The sequence below is a fragment of the Thunnus thynnus genome, chromosome 9 (assembly GCF_963924715.1).
Source record: "Thunnus thynnus chromosome 9, fThuThy2.1, whole genome shotgun sequence".
Taxonomy (NCBI): Eukaryota; Metazoa; Chordata; class Actinopteri; order Scombriformes; family Scombridae; genus Thunnus; species Thunnus thynnus.
The window spans coordinates 14750903-14769607 of record NC_089525.1 but is presented as its reverse complement, the minus strand read 5'-3'; the positions used below and the strand labels follow the sequence as shown (position 1 = coordinate 14769607).

Genomic DNA, 18705 nt, shown 5'->3' with positions numbered 1-18705 from the left:
CCACTATATTTCAGAAGCAAATACTTTTTACTCTCCTACATTTATCTGATAACTGTACATTGCAGGAAAAGATGTTACATGATTATAAACTATGATTTTTGATTATGATTATTTTTTATAAATCAATTAAATGATCTGAATCTGTAATTTTTACGTGTGCTTTTAATCAATAAACATACAGAACAAAAAGTTTTTGGTGAAGTAAGAAGTTTGCGCTCACGTAAACCGTGCGTGATGACGTCAACCGCAGGCTCTCCGCTTGTTGTGGCGTTCCCTTCCTCCGCAGCCGTCTCTCCCATGGTCTCTCCGTGCCGCCGCTGGAGTTAGCTTGGAACTGTGGGGAAGGTCTGTCTGTCGTGACAGCCCGGCCAGCCGTTCACCTAAACTTTTCTGAGTCTCGGTTGTGACTGAAAGACGGAGAGAGTGTTTCCTCTGTGTTTTCGATGCATGGGAGTGCCCTGGGAGCGGCGAAGGGAGAAGGTAGGTCTCTGCCGCCGACGCCGCCGCCGCTGCCGCCTCCTCCGCCGCCGTCCGAGCTTTCAGTTCCAGCTTCCCGGCCCCGACTACCGCATTGCTGCCACAGAAGTAAGAAAGACGGGCAGTCTAGGCCTCGGGAACTTCATAAATCTGCCAGACGTGGTGCGAATTTCACTGGCTTTGTGTAACTGAGATTGCGTTTGTGAGAACCGTTGATTTGGGACTGTTAAGCCACCGTACCAGCGTTGCTGCGGCCGCGGTGGTTCATATATGGGTGACTTCATACCTCTGTCCGTGTGTGTATGTGTGTCTGTTTTATAGCGGGCATGCATGCTGCGTGTGGTAATTATAATAATTCTCAGTTTTATACCTTTTTTTGTGACACATGAATGTACGTGTCCTTAGCTTACCCATGGACCTACGCAGCTGTACATTTTAGCTGAATGAATGACATCCCTGTAGGCCGAGTACGATCAGGTTTCCAAACCAACACCACAGTTACACACCAACACAGGTGTGCACGTGATGAAAGCTGGTGCTATAGATCCCCCTCCATCTAGTTTATTTTGCCCGGTGTGTCAGAGGCAACTTTCAACTGTGACACAGGATTAATCTGTCACGTCTGCACTGAAACACACCCAAGAAAAAAAAAAACAGTTTGGCACGGGTCGTCTGAGCTAGTTACACTGGCAACATAGGTACACACACAGTACACACACAACAAGGGGTACCAGGATTGTGTCTAGTCATGCCATGTGTCAACAGCATGTGGTACTGCCATCTTTTTCTAATAACACATCTGTAGCATCCTTCATCCTTTTTAAAGAGACTAGTCTCAGGGCTCAGACCACATCTCTGGTGCAGCAGCAGCCCAGTTTTTGTTTTTTTTTAATCCGCCCCTGTGTGTGTTTTGTAACTCTGCTTCATCACTATGAGATGCTGAGTCTTTAGGCCATGCTAATCAGATATCATAGCCAGCTCACTGACTTCCCATCCAGCTCCCAACTGAGAGCCACAGCCATGTCAGACCCCAAGGCTCGGACTGGACTGAACTGGACAGTAGTCATGATGAGCGAAGGTTGAGGATGGTGATGTTTGCGTGAAGGTCAGTCGTTCAGCAGTAAAATGAGCAAAATCATATGCTTATATAACTATGTATTTTAAAACACTAGAGAAAGAGACATTTGTACTTGCCTGCTGCCACAATTTCATTCATATTTCAACCTTTTGCCATTTTATATCTGCCTGATATTTTTAATCATGGTACATGCTACTGCCGTTAAACTTGAAGCAATTCATGATGTATTTAATGAATACCATAAGATTGAGCGAGGTGGCACGATAAAGGATGAAAGCAGTTGTTTTACTGCATAATGAGGCAGCTGTAACTCATTTGGTAGAGGGGGTGGATGTTAATCTAAAGGCTGGTGGTTTGACCATGTCCTCATGTTGAACTATCCTAGAGCAAGACACTGAAGCCCAAATTGCTCCTAATGTGTGTCAGTGGGAATAGAGCTGCAACAATAATCGATTAATTAATTAGTAGTGATTAGTTGCCAACTATGAAATGAATCGCCTACTATTTGGCGATTAATTAATCATTTTGAGTGATTTTCTAAGAAAAAAAAAATACTCTGATTCCAGCTTCAAATGTGAATATTTTATGGTTTCTTTAGTCATCTATGACTGAATGTCTTAACAAGACATTTGAAGATGTCATATTGGGCTCTGAGAAATAGTGAACATTTTATGGAACAAACAACTAATCAGTTAATCAAGAAAATAATTGGCGATAACAAAAATAGTCGTTAGTTGCAGCCCTAAACAGGAAAAAACAGTACGTTGCTTAGACGAATGAATGTAATTTACTTTAGGCTATAATTAGACTTGAATTTAGTAAAATATTAATATCACAGTTTTTTATTATAATGATTTACACATCTTTAGTAACAAGATAGTTCTGGTTTTGCACCTAATAACACTGTTAATAAACATATAAATAAAACATTAATATTTTCATCTAAAATAATTTCCTCAGTCTTTCTTCGGTCCGTCTCCTTAGCTTAATATAAATAAAACTGGATCAAAAATGTTATCAGAGAGCTGATGTATTCCTATGTAGAACATGCAGTTACATTATACTCGTCTGCAGCTGAAATGATTTGGGCTTTAATAACTTGGAAGTAGAAACTGGTTATTCACAGCATTCTCATCATCAGGCAGTTTATATGTTAGAAACTGGCTCTTTACCAGGCAACACTCTAATTATGGCTGATCAGGTTTAATTATTGTGGTAACCAGATTCGTGATCACCATTATTATATGATTAATTGTCTGGCCTATGATTGGTTTCTTGTTTTTATAGTATTTTGCCATTTAGGGGCATGATTTCCTCCACGTTTATAAAAATGTGCTCTAGATAAAGGTTTTGCAGTACTATCCGTATTATCATACTGTCATAATGTGGGCAAATAATTAGATTTTACTGCTACAATTACATCTTTATTACATATGTGAGAGATGGAACAAGCGGTTATGTTTGTTTATTCTTTTCTTTTCTTAATATCCTCATAGCGTTTGATGTGTCCCACTTGTAGCCTCCCTGCTGTGGCCTAGATTTCCCGAGGGGACATTAACTTTCATCTCCACTAATCGAATCGAATCCCCCTCAATGCCTGCTGGACAGAACTATAACAGGTGTCTGCAAGCGTCTGTCTGGCTGTCTGAGCTTCCCTGCAATTTTCACCTTATATCAGTTATTTCTAATCAATGTCCCGATATCTGTGCTGAGTCAACTGTAACTTAGCTTACAGGCCTGCCTAGCTTGGCAGCAAGTGAAGGATGGTGCATTCGCTGTGCCTGCTGCGGCTGAAATGGGTTTTGGTTATGATTAATTGCTCTATCATTATGCTCTTTAACTTGATGTGTATGTTCTGAGTCAGTGCGAAGGATGTTTACTTAAAAAAAAATACTGGAGAAAAATATCAAAATGCCACTGTTAGCTAATGCAGTTTTCAAACTGAAATAGCAACGCCTGTATTTTTCTCAGAGGGAAAAAGCGTTTCAGTCATTTTTGTTGCACAGAGGTGTTTATGACCTAGAATCTGTGCTGCCTGCATGTCAAGGAAACTTTCATTTTAGTCTAATTGAGCACAGCCTAGGCATTAGCATGTTGTTCCTTTTGCAACTGCATTTTTGGACATTTATGTAACCAAGTGGGAAAAGCTCTGTCTGCATGTCATAATCCCAATATTCAACAAAAGTCTGTCAGTACTATTCAGGCCGTCAGTGGGGATTTCTTTGAGGAAAGCCACAGGGAAGAGTGAGGGAATGACAGGAGCATGAAAGGATGACAAAGGAAGACAAAGCCAAGGAAAATGGAAAGAGTGAGAAAAGCGCAAAGAAAGTACAATTTTTTTTGCAGCTCTCCCCTATGGGTTTAGTAACAGGGCCAGCTGGACGCACATGTGAGAAGGAGGAGAAAAAGCCACGGAGGCAGAGGAAGAAAGTAGCTCGAGATGAGACGGATTCATTTTTCATCTGAGTAATGGTGTGGTTGCAGACCCACACCTCCTACTGTACATCTGAAGGCATATTTTCACAGTTTGTGTGGATTTACAAAGCAGCACGGAAAAGAGAGTGATTTAAAAACCCACATTTACAGAAGACAAAGCAAAGTGGGATTAGATAACACAATCAAACAACGACAGAAACACGGTGGAAGGTACCTCAACGAGATGTGTAAAATGACGAGGGGAAATTAGTAGTTGCCATGAAAACGAACAGAGTGATGAATGATAGTAAGTAGGAGGGATGTGTGTTTGTGGAAACACAGCTAAGATGTGTATTTACAGGGGGAGGTGGGGTGGGGTTGAAAGACTGTGTGGGCTGTGGAGTTAATTGCATTTTAATCTATTTTTAATGTATTTACACAGAATAGTACTAAATGACTGAGGCCAATAAAGATAGTGACAGACCTCACTGTGTGAAGACAAACATTGTTATACTATTATTTAAAACATTCTCAGAATAACAACCAATTTCTCCATTATTTGTAATTTCCTTTTTTATTGCATCTTTATATATACATTGTTGAAAAAGAATGAAGATTAGCAAATAATATATTATTAAACAATTAAGTAATATATATATATACTATATGTTTTCCTCAAAGTACTAATGTACCAATAGATTTAACACTCATTTCACTATTATATGTGTGTTGGTTTGTTGAGTTTATTGGTGCCCTGTGTCAGAGAGGTATTTGTCAAAACTGATTACATCTCTGAAAAAAAGATATCAGCTGCAAGGATGAGTCTATTGATAGTTTTTAATCAGTAATTTAATCAAAAACTACATTTAAATAAACAAGCTAAGTGTCAACTTATAATGTCTTTTTAAAGATTAGTTTCTCTAATCACCAGCAATAATAAAAAATAATGATTTTATTATTAATACTACTATTAATGATAATAATAATAATATCACTACTACTGCTACTAAATAATAATAATAGTACTGAATGATTCAGCTGACTTTGTAATTATTAGCATTGTACAGTTTTTTAAAAAATCTGTCATAGATGATTCTTAATTGTGAAGAAAAGATTTCTTTCTAATCCTAATTTTCTACCTTGTGATCCAAACTGTGGCTGCATCTTTGGCTGCTGGTCATTTCATAGTATGAGAGAAAGAAAAACCACAAAATGTTACTTTATTCGATGTTAGAGGCAAAATCTTCCATCACTACACTAATCTTTTCTGACTAACAACAGTCAACTGACATTTGAGCCGAGCGGACTTACTGATGTAGCTCACCACTCACATGCTGCAGCTCTTTTTAATTCTGTGAGTCAAAGCTGAATGAATAGCTTTACAATTCGAGCAGCTTGAGGTGTTTTTCTGGCTCTTTTCGATCACAACCTGTCCCCTGCTGCTCCTTTCTGTTTGGCACCGTTTCTTTCTGACCATGAAAAAAAAAACCCAGTGAGTGCTCGCGTCCTTGTTGCCTGTCAAACAGAACGGCTAAAATATCAGACTCCATTTAACCTGTGGCTGTTTTCTGAAGGAATGACAAACAGCCGTGACTGCTCGCTGTTGCATAGCTACACAATTGCGTGTCCTCGCCCACACATACACACACACACACACACACACACACACACACACACACACACACATACAAACCCCAGCCAAGAATAATACTCCTCCTCCCTGCCCGAGGAATCAATGCTAACACTGCCATATTTTTTTTTATAAACACACAAACACATCATGCTTTAACATCTATTAACATGTATCAAGCACCATGTGCTTACCCCATGCTGATGGCTGCACACACACATACACACACACACACACTTGTAGTGAAGCTGGATGCAGATCAGAGAATAATGAGCAGGCTGTCCACATGAGTGTGTGTGTGTGTGTGTGTTATGTATGTGTTTACCGAACATGAGTGTGTCAGCATGAGTTTAGAGATGGCAGTGAGAGCCTTAGGAACCCCAAGCTGTCAGCTGCCTCTGCTCTACACTGCACACACACACACACACACACACACCAAAGCATGTACAGCCTCCAACCTACTTCGTCAGAAGAACAAACTGGGCTAGAAAGCGATAATGGATTGGTTGGCTTTAGACTGGGCTGAAAGTGAAGGGAGTGATGCCAGGGACAGACAGATGGAACCATATTAGGCCCTGCCATTCACTGTGGATCATTTGAGTGACTGAGTGGACTTAAAAAAGGTTTCAAGTCCTTCAACAGTGTAAGAACCTTTAGTATGTTGGCACTTTATGTAGGCTTTTTAACATGCTGTAACTCGTTTAGCATTCTGCTTAACTGCTTGGAGATAGGAGATGTTGTATACAGTAGAACTGCCTGGTATGGAGTCAGTCATGCCGTTTGTTTATCTGAGTGTGTGTGTGTGTGTGTTTGTTTATGTGTGTGTTGTTGTTGTCTCCCCGCAGACAGTGCTGGTGGTCCTGACTGTTCAGCAGGATGAGTGAGGCGGAAGGCCAGTTCTACAGCGTTCAGGTGGGAGACTCCACCTTCACCGTACTCAAACGCTACCAGCAACTCCGCGCCATCGGCTCCGGGGCCCAGGGCATCGTCTGGTGAGCGGCCGTACTTTTCATTAACGTCATCCTAGAGTTTTGTTAATACCCTGAGTCCCTCCTAATTAGATACGCATTGTCATTGTTGCATGACTAAAGTAAACTTTTGCCCACCAAGTGGTCAATGATGGCTGAATCTAATTAGCTGCTTCAGTGCCAGGGTCCTGGTATTGTGCATGCTGGCTCACTGTCAGACTGTCATGGCTTACTGGGACACTTGAATAGAACAGAAACATAATTAATGTTATTAGTAACACCTGTGTTTTTCCTACTAATGACAAGTCAGAATGTCTGCTGTGAAAAGAATGATGACGATAGTTTGGCAGTGTCTGTCCAGCACATTAATCCAAAGCAAGAAAGTATTAGCTAAATTACCATTAACCCCTTAACATCAAGTTTCCCCCTTTTAAGTAGCTTTAAAGTTAGAAAAATCGTCATATCCCACACTGTTTTATTTCACTGAGGCTGTGAAAACTCCATGTTTGTTATAGCTGCATCATTACATCAAATGGAAATATACAAAATGTCATGTGCATCATTTTATACAAACTATTTTTTTACAAATTTCTCCTGAATTCACTCTGACGCATTTGGCATCGTTGAATTTCCACTTGAGTTTAAAATAAAGTTGTGTTTGAACAATGTTTGGCTGCGCAGCACAAAGTCATACCGACAGTGTGATTTAAGAGTTTACATTTAAAACAGATTTTCCCCAAAAGGATTCTCTGTAATGGTTTGGTTAAACTTTAAGCACCACTATCAGTTCAAAGTTTTCCCTTCGAACAACATGGTGGTCCAGGACAACGTTATCAAGAAAGCCAATGGCCAAATTTCCATAAAATTTGCTGCGGACACTCATGGTCTTCATAATATTTATTGTGACCCCTTTGACCTCACTGGCAAATGTCAGACTGTAACAGGCAGTTTGCCATGATGTCATATTCAATAAGCCCTTTCCATTTTGGACTCTCCATGAGCTTTCCTCAATTGCCCCCTGAGGCCAAAATTTCACAACTGGACATAAGGTTTTTCATAATGTAACATCCATATTGTAAAGGAATTTGCTGGCACTTATGATAACCTAACCGAATTTTTTTTAACATTTCTTTAGGTGGACATTTCCATATTGTAGGTTAAGCCAAGCTTCAGACTGAAGTCATGTTCTTCATACTGATTTTGAGGATTTGATTACTTTGTGCAGCCACTTTTATTGTTTAAAGTGAGGAGAGAAAAAATCTATAGTACTTTAAGAGATGAAGAGGTAGTTGGCTTTTTGCTAGTCAAGTTGGTGGTGAGTCAGACAATCTTTGCTCTGTGGGATGTATTTATTTTCTTCCTTGCTAACCTTGGTCTCTCTCTCTGTTCCATCTTCCATACAATGTGTACTCAGCTCTGCACTAGATACAGTCCTCGGTATACCAGTGGCGGTGAAAAAGCTGTGTCGGCCCTTCCAGAACCAGACACATGCTAAACGTGCATACAGGGAGCTGGTGCTGCTAAAATGTGTCAACCACAAGAATGTAAGACTCAGATTTGATGTCAGCTCTTTTTCCCTACCTGCTGGAATATGCGCTGTATGTTTGCTACAGACCTATAAAGCAGCAAACATACACTAGTAAAACCTTTCCATAAAATATTCCAGGTAGTAAAAACTGTTGGCAGTCGAATCGAAATGTAACTCTACATCTTCTCATGTATTGTTTCATAAGACAGCTCTGAGTTATAAATTATATCCTTCTTTTGTTTAACTGATGTGATTTGCAGTAGGAAGGGAAATGACAAAAACAAAGCGCTCTAAAAAAAAAAAAAGTAAGAATGAAATAATGTACAAACCTGAGAAAGTGAAAGGGTGAGCTCGCTGCTATACAAATATCAGAGCGAAAGATTTCAGACAAGCCCACTTAGTGCTCTGCCCTCAGTTGGCTAGATCTGCACTGTGAAGTGTATGTAGATGGGAGAGTAACAGAGTGGACTAATGGCCTGTCTCTTTGCTTGCAGATCATCCGTCTGATCAATGTGTTCACGCCTCAGAAGTCCCTGGAGGAATTCCAGGATCTGTGAGTGGCAGTTTAGCGTGTTTTTTAGCTGTAACAATCTATTCTGTCCTTTCTTTTTCTGTGGGATTCAGAGATTTTAGCGGAAGCGTTTCCTTTCTTAAAGTGCTTTATTCCATTGTACTAGCATCCCTCTGTTTACCTGTCAAACTCTTCTGCTCTATCTTGCTCTATTAATTTAAATAGCTCCTTTGCTTTTGTCACTGCTCCTTTACACACACACGTTTACTACCTTTTCTTCCTCTCCTTTGTGCCTGTTTTTCCTACTATCCCTTTCTCTGCACTTGTATCTATGACCATAACATTTTTTTATCCCTACTTTACTTTTTTCATTCTTTCCTCATCTTTCAGATATCTGGTGATGGAGCTGATGGATGCCAGCCTATGCCAAGTGATCCACATGGACCTGGACCATGAGAGAATGTCCTACCTGCTCTACCAGATCCTCTGTGGCATCAGGCACCTGCACTCTGCTGGCATCATCCACAGGGTAAGGATGGTGGATTGTGCAGAGCAGTAAAGGAGTTAATAATGAATAAAGCATTGAGTCTTACAGTAAGTACTTTTTTTAACCAGGTCAAAAAGTGGAAGGAGAACATTCGAACTTTTGAACTCAAGTCAGCTAATTTCAGGAATTTGCATGAGAAAAGTATCATTTTTTAATACTTGCTTGAGTAGTTTGGACTTGTGTGGAGGTATTTAACCCGTTCGGTCCCACTGTATGATTAACAGACTTTAAGATTATAGTGAGACTAAAGACATTTTATAATGGTAGTTCAGTGCACCAGTGTGTGGCCTTGCTATGACTTATGTCTAATCTTTCATCAGCTACTGCATGTGTTGAAGAAAATACTTCCAGGTGGATGTTTTATGTCTGTATGTTTCTATAGATTTTGTCGTTTCTATCTCCTCAGGACCTGAAGCCCAGTAACATTGTGGTGAAGTCAGATTGCACTCTGAAGATCTTGGACTTTGGCTTGGCGAGAACAGCCTGCACTAACTTCATGATGACCCCCTATGTGGTGACCAGATACTATCGCGCCCCAGAGGTCATTCTGGGCATGAAGTATAAGGAGAACGGTAAGAAGGACATCTGAGCAGCTGCGTCCTATTGGAATTATCTTTAAATTCAGCATCAACAAAGCTCTTGTGATCATTTGATCAACTTTCATATGTTTATTGGAAGGACATGACAAAGCAGCAATGGTAAACAGTTCAGAAATAATAAACGCTTCAACACAGAGAAGAGGCACTCTTGTAGAGCCAGCTATTCACTTTTATCAACTGACATTGTTGATAGTTTTTGTGTCTGGCAAATGCACCATGAATAAATTATAGGTGTTGTAGTTCTGTGCTGAGCCTGATACAGTGTGACAGAGGCCATCACCCTCGGTTGATATTGGCTGATCACACATTCAATCAAAACTTGTATCTATGTCAGCTAGTGTGCAAAAAAAATAGCTAGAGAAAGAAAAGCAGGAGGTGATTTAGAAACAGTGTTGTCAATTCTCAAACCATGTTCACTGGTAAAAACTCTTGTCTATAAACGGTCTTTGATCCGTTATCAGTCAGGTTCTAGTCAGTTTTGATTTTTTCACTATGCCGCTACTCTGCTGCAGTGGACCTGTGGTCGGTTGGCTGCATAATGGCTGAAATGATCTCTCACAAAATCCTCTTTCCTGGAAAGGACTCTATTCTTCCATTATTGTCTCTTTAGACTTACTAGTTTTTTTTTTCTCTGAGTGGAGGCAGGAGGAGAGGATGTTTTAAAAGTGTTTGAACAGAATTGTTGATTTAGTTCGTTAGGACATATCCCACCGACAGAAATAAATAAATAGTAGTTTCATTCATAGTTTAACACAGTTATTTCACTGCTGAGACCTTTACAAACTAACTTAACTACAAAGATTTGCATCAAACGTCTCTTAGAGGTATGATTGCAAACAGGAAAGGAGTCTTATCAGGCCTTTCTGTGACCAGGCTAAACAGGAAAATGTTTTAGCCCTGTACCAGATTAGAGCAGTCATGATGCATAATGTAACTGTTAAAATGTATGATTAAATTTGTTTATGTAGATTTGACTGGCAGTTTTCTTAAAGTGACCAGGAGACATTATTGGAGCACCAAGAGCTTTTAGTTTAATCTGAAATCGAGGGAAGAGATGAGAGATGGTTATTTTCCACATACACACGCTCTGTATCAAACAGTCAAGTCAGAGAGAGAGAGAGAGAGAAACAAACTACATCCTACTGTGTTTAGCACACACTCTCACAGCAACAGCTGTGTAAACTGATAAGCAGAGCTGAGGAGAAAGGCCTGGGAGGCAGCGTGTGGTTCCCAAGCCAGAAAGAGAAAAGAAAGCCAGCCTGAAGATGACTATGATGAAAGCAACAGGCCATGGCACAGCTGGAGGATATACAAAAATACAGAGCACTAGTGTTCTGCATTTCAGTGTGTGTCATTCAAATTTAAACCATGGAGACTCCGTGTGTCGTTTTCTTTGCATTTAGTGTGAATCGTACTATGTTGTTGATGTTATGTGATCTTTTTTTTTACTGAATATCTTGTCTGTATGTGTGTGTTCTCTGTTCCCAGTGGACATCTGGTCAGTGGGGTGTATCATGGGAGAGATGGTAAAAGGCAGTGTCATCTTCCAGGGCACCGACCGTATCCTGCACCGCTCTCACTACTGTCTCCGTCCTCCCTCTCCTTCCATCTTTCACATCTCATTTATCTTGACAGTTTTCTTGTCTTCTGGTTCTTCTAGCACACTTGTATGTCTAGACAGTTCCTTCTTCTGCCCTCTAAACATTATCTGTTGAATAGGACCACTCAAGACTTCCAGCAGACCCCAATTTGAACAGAGAGCTATGTGTTTTCAACCCCCTTCAATAATCAGTGGAGCTGTTATTCAGATATCTGTAGTACCTTAAAGGGACAGTTCACCCCCCAAATCAAAATGACATATTTTTCCTCTTACCCGTAGCGCTATTTATCCATCTAGATAGTTTTGGTGTGGGTTGCTGAGTTTTGGAGAGAGATGTCTGCCTTCTCTGGAATACAATGGGACTGGATAGGTAGAAGGAATCAAATTGAAGTGATTTTTAAACCATTTGCATTTATATGGGCAGTGTCTCTGTTTCTAATGGGTTTGGTCTCCTCTTCACTCACCAGCTCCTTTCAGTGGCACTGTCCATTTACACCTGAGTAGCAGCATATGCAGGGTGCCGCGCTATTCTAGGATAGATTGCTTTTTCATCCGGTGAAAGTAATAGCCTTTCACTACCATTGTAAGTCAGCAGGCTTCTTGAATGTGCATATCAGTATTTATTTTGCTTTTTTTTCCCCGCACTGAACACTCTCAATATATATACATGGTATGCAATTTCACCTATTTGTCCCTGGATCCCTTACCTTCTCATATGTTCCTTTCATCTGCGTACATATGTGCATCTCCATAATGCGGCAAGGTTTTTCCATAACTAGCGTGTTGTTCAGACATTGACCAGTGGAATAAGGTGATTGAGGTCCTGGGTACGCCCAGTCTGGAGTTTATGAACCGTCTGATGGAGACCGTGAGGAACTATGTGATGAACAAGCCGCAGTATCCAGGCGTCAGCTTCGCAGAGCTCTTCCCGGACTGGGCCTTTCCCTCTGACTCAGAACATGACAAGCTTAAGAGTAAGTATTTTGGACACTCAAATACACTTAATGTAAATTCATATTATAGTCGATATTTTAGAAGATTGTTGGATTATTTAGTTGTAAATCTTTTACTGAGGACTGGATGTATAGATCATAGTGACGCTGAGAAATTTGTCTGCAGTATATTGATGTAATGAGACATTTCCTAACACAATTACAGGGACACAGAGGCTGAAACAGAGCCTCTTATACAACTAGTCCAGAGAATAACGACGCAGTTTTTCTGCCATTATTTGTGGCATTTAGAGATCACATCACTGAAACAAGATGAACAAATCTTGACGTTACCAGAGACATTACCCAACACCGTGAGGGGAAGTAATCAGCTGTCATGAAGACCGCTTAAATGAAATGATGTCATAGTCCTGTTTCCATAGTAACAGTGTCCTTCCTCTGTTGCCATAACAGCGGGTCAAGCACGGGACCTGCTGTCCAAAATGCTGGTCATTGATCCTGAATGCCGCATCTCTGTAGAGGAAGCCCTCAACCACCCCTACATTCACGTGTGGTACGACCCAGCGGAGGCTGACGCGGTGAGGAGACTGTTCCACTCCAGGCGGCTCAGTGGTGTAACGCTTAATCATTGCAGTGACTCTGTGTGGCCTTTCTGTGATATATGTATTTGTCTTTGTTGCACAGCCTCCTCCCCAGATTTCAGATAAGCAGCTTGAAGAGAGAGAGCACACCATCGAGCAATGGAAAGGTAGGATGCACTGCCCTCTAGGGAAACATCACAGCAGTGCAACTTTGATTTCCTGTATATTTTAATTATAGCTTCATTCTTAAGACACTTTGATGACACCTAACATTTTGTATTTCTCCTTAGAACTCATTTATGAAGAGGTGATTGACTGGGAGGAGAGGAACAAGAATGGCCTAATGAAAGAAGATTGCTCAGGTGTGTACATCTACCATCTTCATTCATTATCTGGTATATTGTGAACCAGATGAGTGGTGTTTAAAGCATTGAGCTTAAGACTAGTTGCATGAAATATGCCACTTTATAGACGATTTATTAGATTAACTCTAAATATTATCTAATTTGTGCAATTTCTCTTCTCTCTCTCTCTCTCTACTCATGTGCGTGTCATGTATCAGATGTGGTGTCCGGCTCAGCCTCTCAGTCCTCCTCAGCCAATGACATCTCATCCATGTCCACGGAGCACACCTTGGCCTCGGACACAGACAGCAGCAGCATCGACACACTGACGGGACCACTGGACGAGAGTCAGTGAACACAGTCCATGGCCACATGTGTCTGCCTGCCTCAGTCCCCCCACCCCCCCCTCACATTTTCAATATCCAAATATCAATCAACCATCACCTTCCTTTCTTCTGTTTACTCCCTCACCCCCACATTTTCTGATTTTTTTTTTTTTTCGTTCTGTGTTTTCCTTCTTTCTTCTCAACCTCAATGAATAGGTCTATTTTTCTATTTTCTTTTCATGTGTGATCTAGTTGATCCTCTTCAACTTGTTTTGGACTGCTGCTTAGAGGTCAAAGCTGTGCTATCTGTTGGGTCAAAGGTTTATCATTCTCTACTTTGTGGATATTGTTTAACTTGATCGAGTATAAATAATGTATGCATCAATATTGATTTTCAGGTTACCAGGAGTAGGTGGGGGATTGTTGTTTGTTCTGTATGCCTGTATTTTAATAGTTTTATTTTTTTAGGGAATATTAAGTTGAGACCAGAGGTTATTGTCATCAAATTTGAGCAGACGTGCACTGAACATAAACCACAGCTGCAGCTGTTCTAACGCATGTTACGCCAAAACGAACAAAAGCTTAACATAAGTTGATTGCACCAACCATCTGATGTTCATCAAACACTAATTGAAAGTTTGAGCGATCCTTTTGCTAGCTAGCGGTGTTGCAGATCCCCTCGGTGGTGCTTTCTGCACTGTGGTTCTTTTTTTATTAATTGGCTTGAGTGATATGGATTTTGAGCTTTTACTCCTGACAGCATGGGGAAGCTGTGGTTGCAGTGTTACAGTTTTATTTCCTGATTTAACGTACTGTATGTTAAGATGTCATGATCTGACACTTATAGTGGCTGTTTCATTACAAATAGATAAAGTGTGTTTGTTTTCTTAAGAAATTCACCGTACCTGTAAAACTGTGTATTGCAATCACCCCCATTTTACATAAGGTACTGATTAATATCAATGTGTATATCAAAAGAACATCATAATCCTTAAAATTTAGGAGAGGCAAAGAGATACATGTGGTATTTATTTTTCTGTTCTTGCAAAATGTTGCACACAATCACGCCGAGGCCCATAAAAATCAGTCCTCTTGTCGAAGCATTTCATTGACAAACCAGTGCATGGGCTACTCCTTTTCTAAACCATTCCATTAGTACTGGAGCATTTACCAAATCAGTCATGAATCAGACACCATGTAGAACACATGTAAAGGCAGTAAAACACAAATAATGGTGTTTAACTTGCATGAAGGCATTAAAGATGCTGTTAAGATATTGTAGTTCTTGTTATAAAGAGAAAACCGTTCAGGGCAGTTCTTTTACTTACAGTACCTTGATGTTCTCGGTTATGAAAGCCTGTTTGAGAGATGTTGTATTTTTTTTTTTTTTTTTTTTTTGCCTTGTAAGCCTATATGTGTGTATGTGTTATCAATATGTACTGTGCAGCACTCTCCTTCGTTGTCTCCTTTAAATTGTCCTTAAAGACAGCAGTCACCCCGTTTTGTAAAGGCAAAGTCTACGGAGGAAGTCGGCCCAACGACAAACGAAAAGCAGACATGTTGTGGTTAGAAATGAGGATCTGAACCCTGCAGCTCCAGATGGAAACTTAAAGATAAAATGGACTGTGGAGCTGCTTTTTTGCAGAACTGATTGCACAGTGTGATGGACATGCAGAAATATGACATTATGGAGTCACTGAGGACTAAAGCACCATGTTGTACACTATATTTTTCTTTTAAAAACCATGACCTTGTTCTTTGAGTCATGCCTTAAATGACCTGAGGAGTGGCCAATTCACTCCTGAAAATCATATCAGATAAGGACTGAGCATTACAATGCTCAGAACATCTTGTGTGTTTATCATGTTTTTAAAAAAGCTCCATTGTAAACACTGTACATCTTGCATTTTTGTTCTGTTTGCAATGATCACAATATTATCACTTGGCCAACATCTTTTGCCCGTACGCAGCTAATAAAGTGGACATCAGTGATTCATTTTCTTTCATTTATGTTGTTTTATATATTTATCTGATTCTTATTGAAGAGGGAAAGAAACGTTCTGCCTAGGTAGAGACAAACTACTACACAAGGTCTTGCACCTTTATACCCACACGTTACACACTCGTTCACACACCACACATATTCTTTCTCAAAAGCTCTTGACAATGTACTCTGTCTTCTTGGCCTCATTGTTGAGTTCCCCAAAGGTGTCAAAGAACCCGTCCATGTCTTTCTGCAGCGTTGAATTGCGTAGTTCTGCATCAGCCCGGGCCCTTTCAGCCTCCACGATCTTAGCCTGTATAGCCTGGTACCAGTGTCGCTGCTGCACAAGGTTCGTTTTCAACCGAACAACCTCTACCTGCAGCTCCTCGTTTCTCTGCTCCAAGCTGAGGTTGAAGAAATGGCGGAGAAGGGGAGACAAACAAGGTTTACAAAATTAGTGGGTCAATGTAAAAGGCAGAAACTAGATTGTGAAATTCTACCAATGGTTTAGAGTGAGAGAAAAGGTCAGTAGTGGATTTGAAGGTCATTTGGTTTTGGTAAATTTGATTCTTAACTTATAAGGAATAATATGAATTATACTTTATAATAATTGAAAATCTTTCCTTTATTATACTATTATGAACTGCTATATCAAGCTAATTGCATTGTAATTTTCCTCTTGTCCTTTCCAACCATTGCCAATGTCTGACATTACACTGAGACTTGCTCTAGCTATATCAGTAATAAATGAGGTATGTGTTGTGTCTAGGTCAGCAGCATGGCCCCTTAAATTAGCTCTCTCTCCAGTGCCATGAGCTGTTTCTATAGGTCAACTGCATAGGCTTTTTTTCCAATTGAAACTCTACAAAACATGAGATCAAAAGAACACACACATGCAGAGCGTACACATAGATACGGCATATCAGAGTAGTTAAAATACAGCTTTACACTCTAAACTGGAAACATAAAAGCAGCATTGGCGACAGAATAGACAATAATTGTTTTACATCTTAACATAGCCAATGTTCCCAGCAGTTGTTGATACAATGTGAACTAAACAGGATATAAGGTGAAGCTTGGGGTCAACTGAGTGACCAGAGCAGCACAGCTGACTGGACACACGCACTTTCTGGGCCTGGGAACATTGTGTTTCCCTTCACTGGAAATACACCAAGGGGCTAGAAAAAGCTCATACTTAAGTCAGTGAAGTGAAAATGTAATATTGAAGCCAAGAGCGTAAGCCCATGAAATTTAGGACATTCCCTTTTGTCTTTAACACTGTGTGCCTAATCTCTGTAAAGTGATTATGTGAGCTGTGTAGTTTGAAATTGAAATGAAAAACAAAACAAAATGAACATTACCTTATTATTCGTGCCTCATACTCCTCCCGCTGCCTGACTATCTGCTGTTGGAGGCTGGTGAGGAGGCTGCGAAGCGCGCTGGCAGAGGGGTCAGCCTGGGGTACGGGAGGGGGCACCCTAGGAGACCAAGGTGAGTGCTCTTGTTGCTGGGCTTGAGCTTGGGGCCAAGGAGCTTGGCACCCAGTTTGGCATTGCTGAGTGGAACTTGTTGCAAGTTGTGGCTGAGGAGGTGACATCGTTGGGGACAGCTGGAAATGCAGCATTGGACCCCCCTGCTGAAATCCACAGGATCCTGAGTCCAGCTCGGGCTCCTGTTCATGCTCCTTTTCTTGGTCTGGATTCTGGTCCTGGTTGATGGAGTCACTTTCAGCGAGGATGATCTCACAAGAGGACCAAGGGCTCCTCTCTTCACTCCCTCCCTCACCTTCCATCAGTCCCTGGAGCTGCTCAGGGGCCCATGCTTGGTACATCTGTTCCTGCAAGTGCTCCTGGAAGCTCGTCTCCATGTCAAAGGTGTCCTGGAGGCTGTCAGGGGTGACAGCGTCAGGGAGGTTATCATAGAGAGACAGAGCACTCCGGTGCTCCTCGCTCTGCGATGGGCTGGGGTTCTGGTTCGGATGAGCTCTGTCTTCTGCTCTGAATTCTGCTCCCCAGCTACTCCCCTGCTCTCCCCCTCTCTCTCCTCCTTGTGTTCTGTTCATGCCTGGACCCAGCTCTGCTCCCCAGTCCTGTCTTCCCAGGCCTCCTCTCCAGCTGCAGTAGCTGTGATCTGGCCAGGCGCCAGGCCCTCTTCCCCCACCAACTACTGTGGGAACCTCAGCCACAACTGGGGCCAAACCAGGCAGAGGGCTGCAGGGGCCTGGGAGTCTTGTTACAGCAGGGCACAGAACTCTACTCTCCATTTCCTTTTCCCTGGCCCTCCCTCGCTGGGCAAAAGGTGGGCAGTTGTCGTACAGGGGATCCGTGGAGCAGGAGCTGGCTGTGGTGGGGGTATCAACAGGAAGACAATGCAGCTCCATGATCCAAACAGGCACATGTGGGTGCAGACAGCTTTAGATAAGTGACCTCCCCTCCTCTGGGAGCCTTAGATTGTGGATTTGTGAGCGTGCTATGGAGCCTCCCTGGTGGTTGTGCCAAGAAAGAGGTAATGTGTGGTGGGGAGAAGAAGATGTAAGAGCCCGCCTCCCCTTTGGCTGGCTCTCTGCTGTGCCCCTGACGCTGCTGTCTAATGGTAGTCAGGTTGTAGTGTGGGCGTAGCAGACAGGGACTGTGTGTGTGTGTGTGTGTGTGTGTGTGTGTGTGTGTGTGTGTGTGTGTGTGTGTGTGTGTGTGTCTTTAAGCAAGACTGACATCAGCTGTTACTTTAGCACAGCTTCTGAGGGAGGGACCAGGGTGTAATATAGTCTGGCTCATTCCTAAAGACAGTCACACATAACTGCAACCACAGAAATAGACGGTGGCCATGGGTACAAAGTGTGAAACACACACAATAAGCCCCATAATCTACTGTATCCACAATGTTTGTGCAACGAAATCTGCCAAAGACACACATGTATAACCACAAAGATGCAAAGATTTGATATGATACAAAATTTGAATCAAGCCTGTTAAAGAGAAGACACATTTTCCAGATTGCATGCTACTTGCCTGGGCTTACTACTTTCGGCTGAGTCATTGAGTTCACCCAGCGGAATGTACTACAGAGCATTTATCTAATTTGCGAGAGCTGCTCTGCACCGAACCACTGCTGCCATCAATGAGAGCCAGGTGACAAATCACACCATCCCTTGGTTTAATCAAATC

The 18705-nt window shown here is 41.5% G+C and overlaps 2 protein-coding genes across 6 annotated transcripts; one reads left to right on the top strand and one right to left on the bottom strand.

Moving 5' to 3' along the window:
* The first annotated feature begins 245 nt into the window (after positions 1 to 245).
* mapk9 (mitogen-activated protein kinase 9) lies at positions 246 to 15553 on the top strand. 5 transcript variants are annotated; one of them, XM_067599075.1, is made up of 13 exons: positions 246 to 480; positions 1476 to 1582; positions 6446 to 6592; positions 7983 to 8112; positions 8591 to 8649; positions 8998 to 9136; positions 9561 to 9726; positions 11242 to 11313; positions 12145 to 12327; positions 12760 to 12884; positions 12991 to 13054; positions 13178 to 13249; positions 13450 to 15553. In XM_067599075.1, the coding sequence occupies exons 3-13, from the start codon at positions 6477 to 6479 to the stop codon at positions 13584 to 13586; spliced, it is 1263 nt and encodes a 420-aa protein (XP_067455176.1). In that variant the 5' UTR covers positions 246 to 480; positions 1476 to 1582; positions 6446 to 6476; the 3' UTR covers positions 13587 to 15553. The 5 variants fall into 5 exon arrangements, with proteins under 5 accessions (XP_067455176.1, XP_067455174.1, XP_067455175.1 ...); XM_067599073.1 differs by lacking the exon at positions 1476 to 1582; XM_067599074.1 differs by lacking the exon at positions 1476 to 1582 and having other exon boundaries at positions 246 to 585.
* Positions 14929 to 18179, bottom strand: LOC137189301 (uncharacterized). Its single transcript, XM_067599078.1, has 2 exons — positions 16903 to 18179; positions 14929 to 15945 (listed from the first exon to the last, which is right to left on the bottom strand). The coding sequence occupies exons 1-2, from the start codon at positions 17919 to 17921 to the stop codon at positions 15708 to 15710; spliced, it is 1257 nt and encodes a 418-aa protein (XP_067455179.1). The 5' UTR covers positions 17922 to 18179; the 3' UTR covers positions 14929 to 15707.
* Between the last annotated feature and the right edge of the window lie 526 nt (positions 18180 to 18705).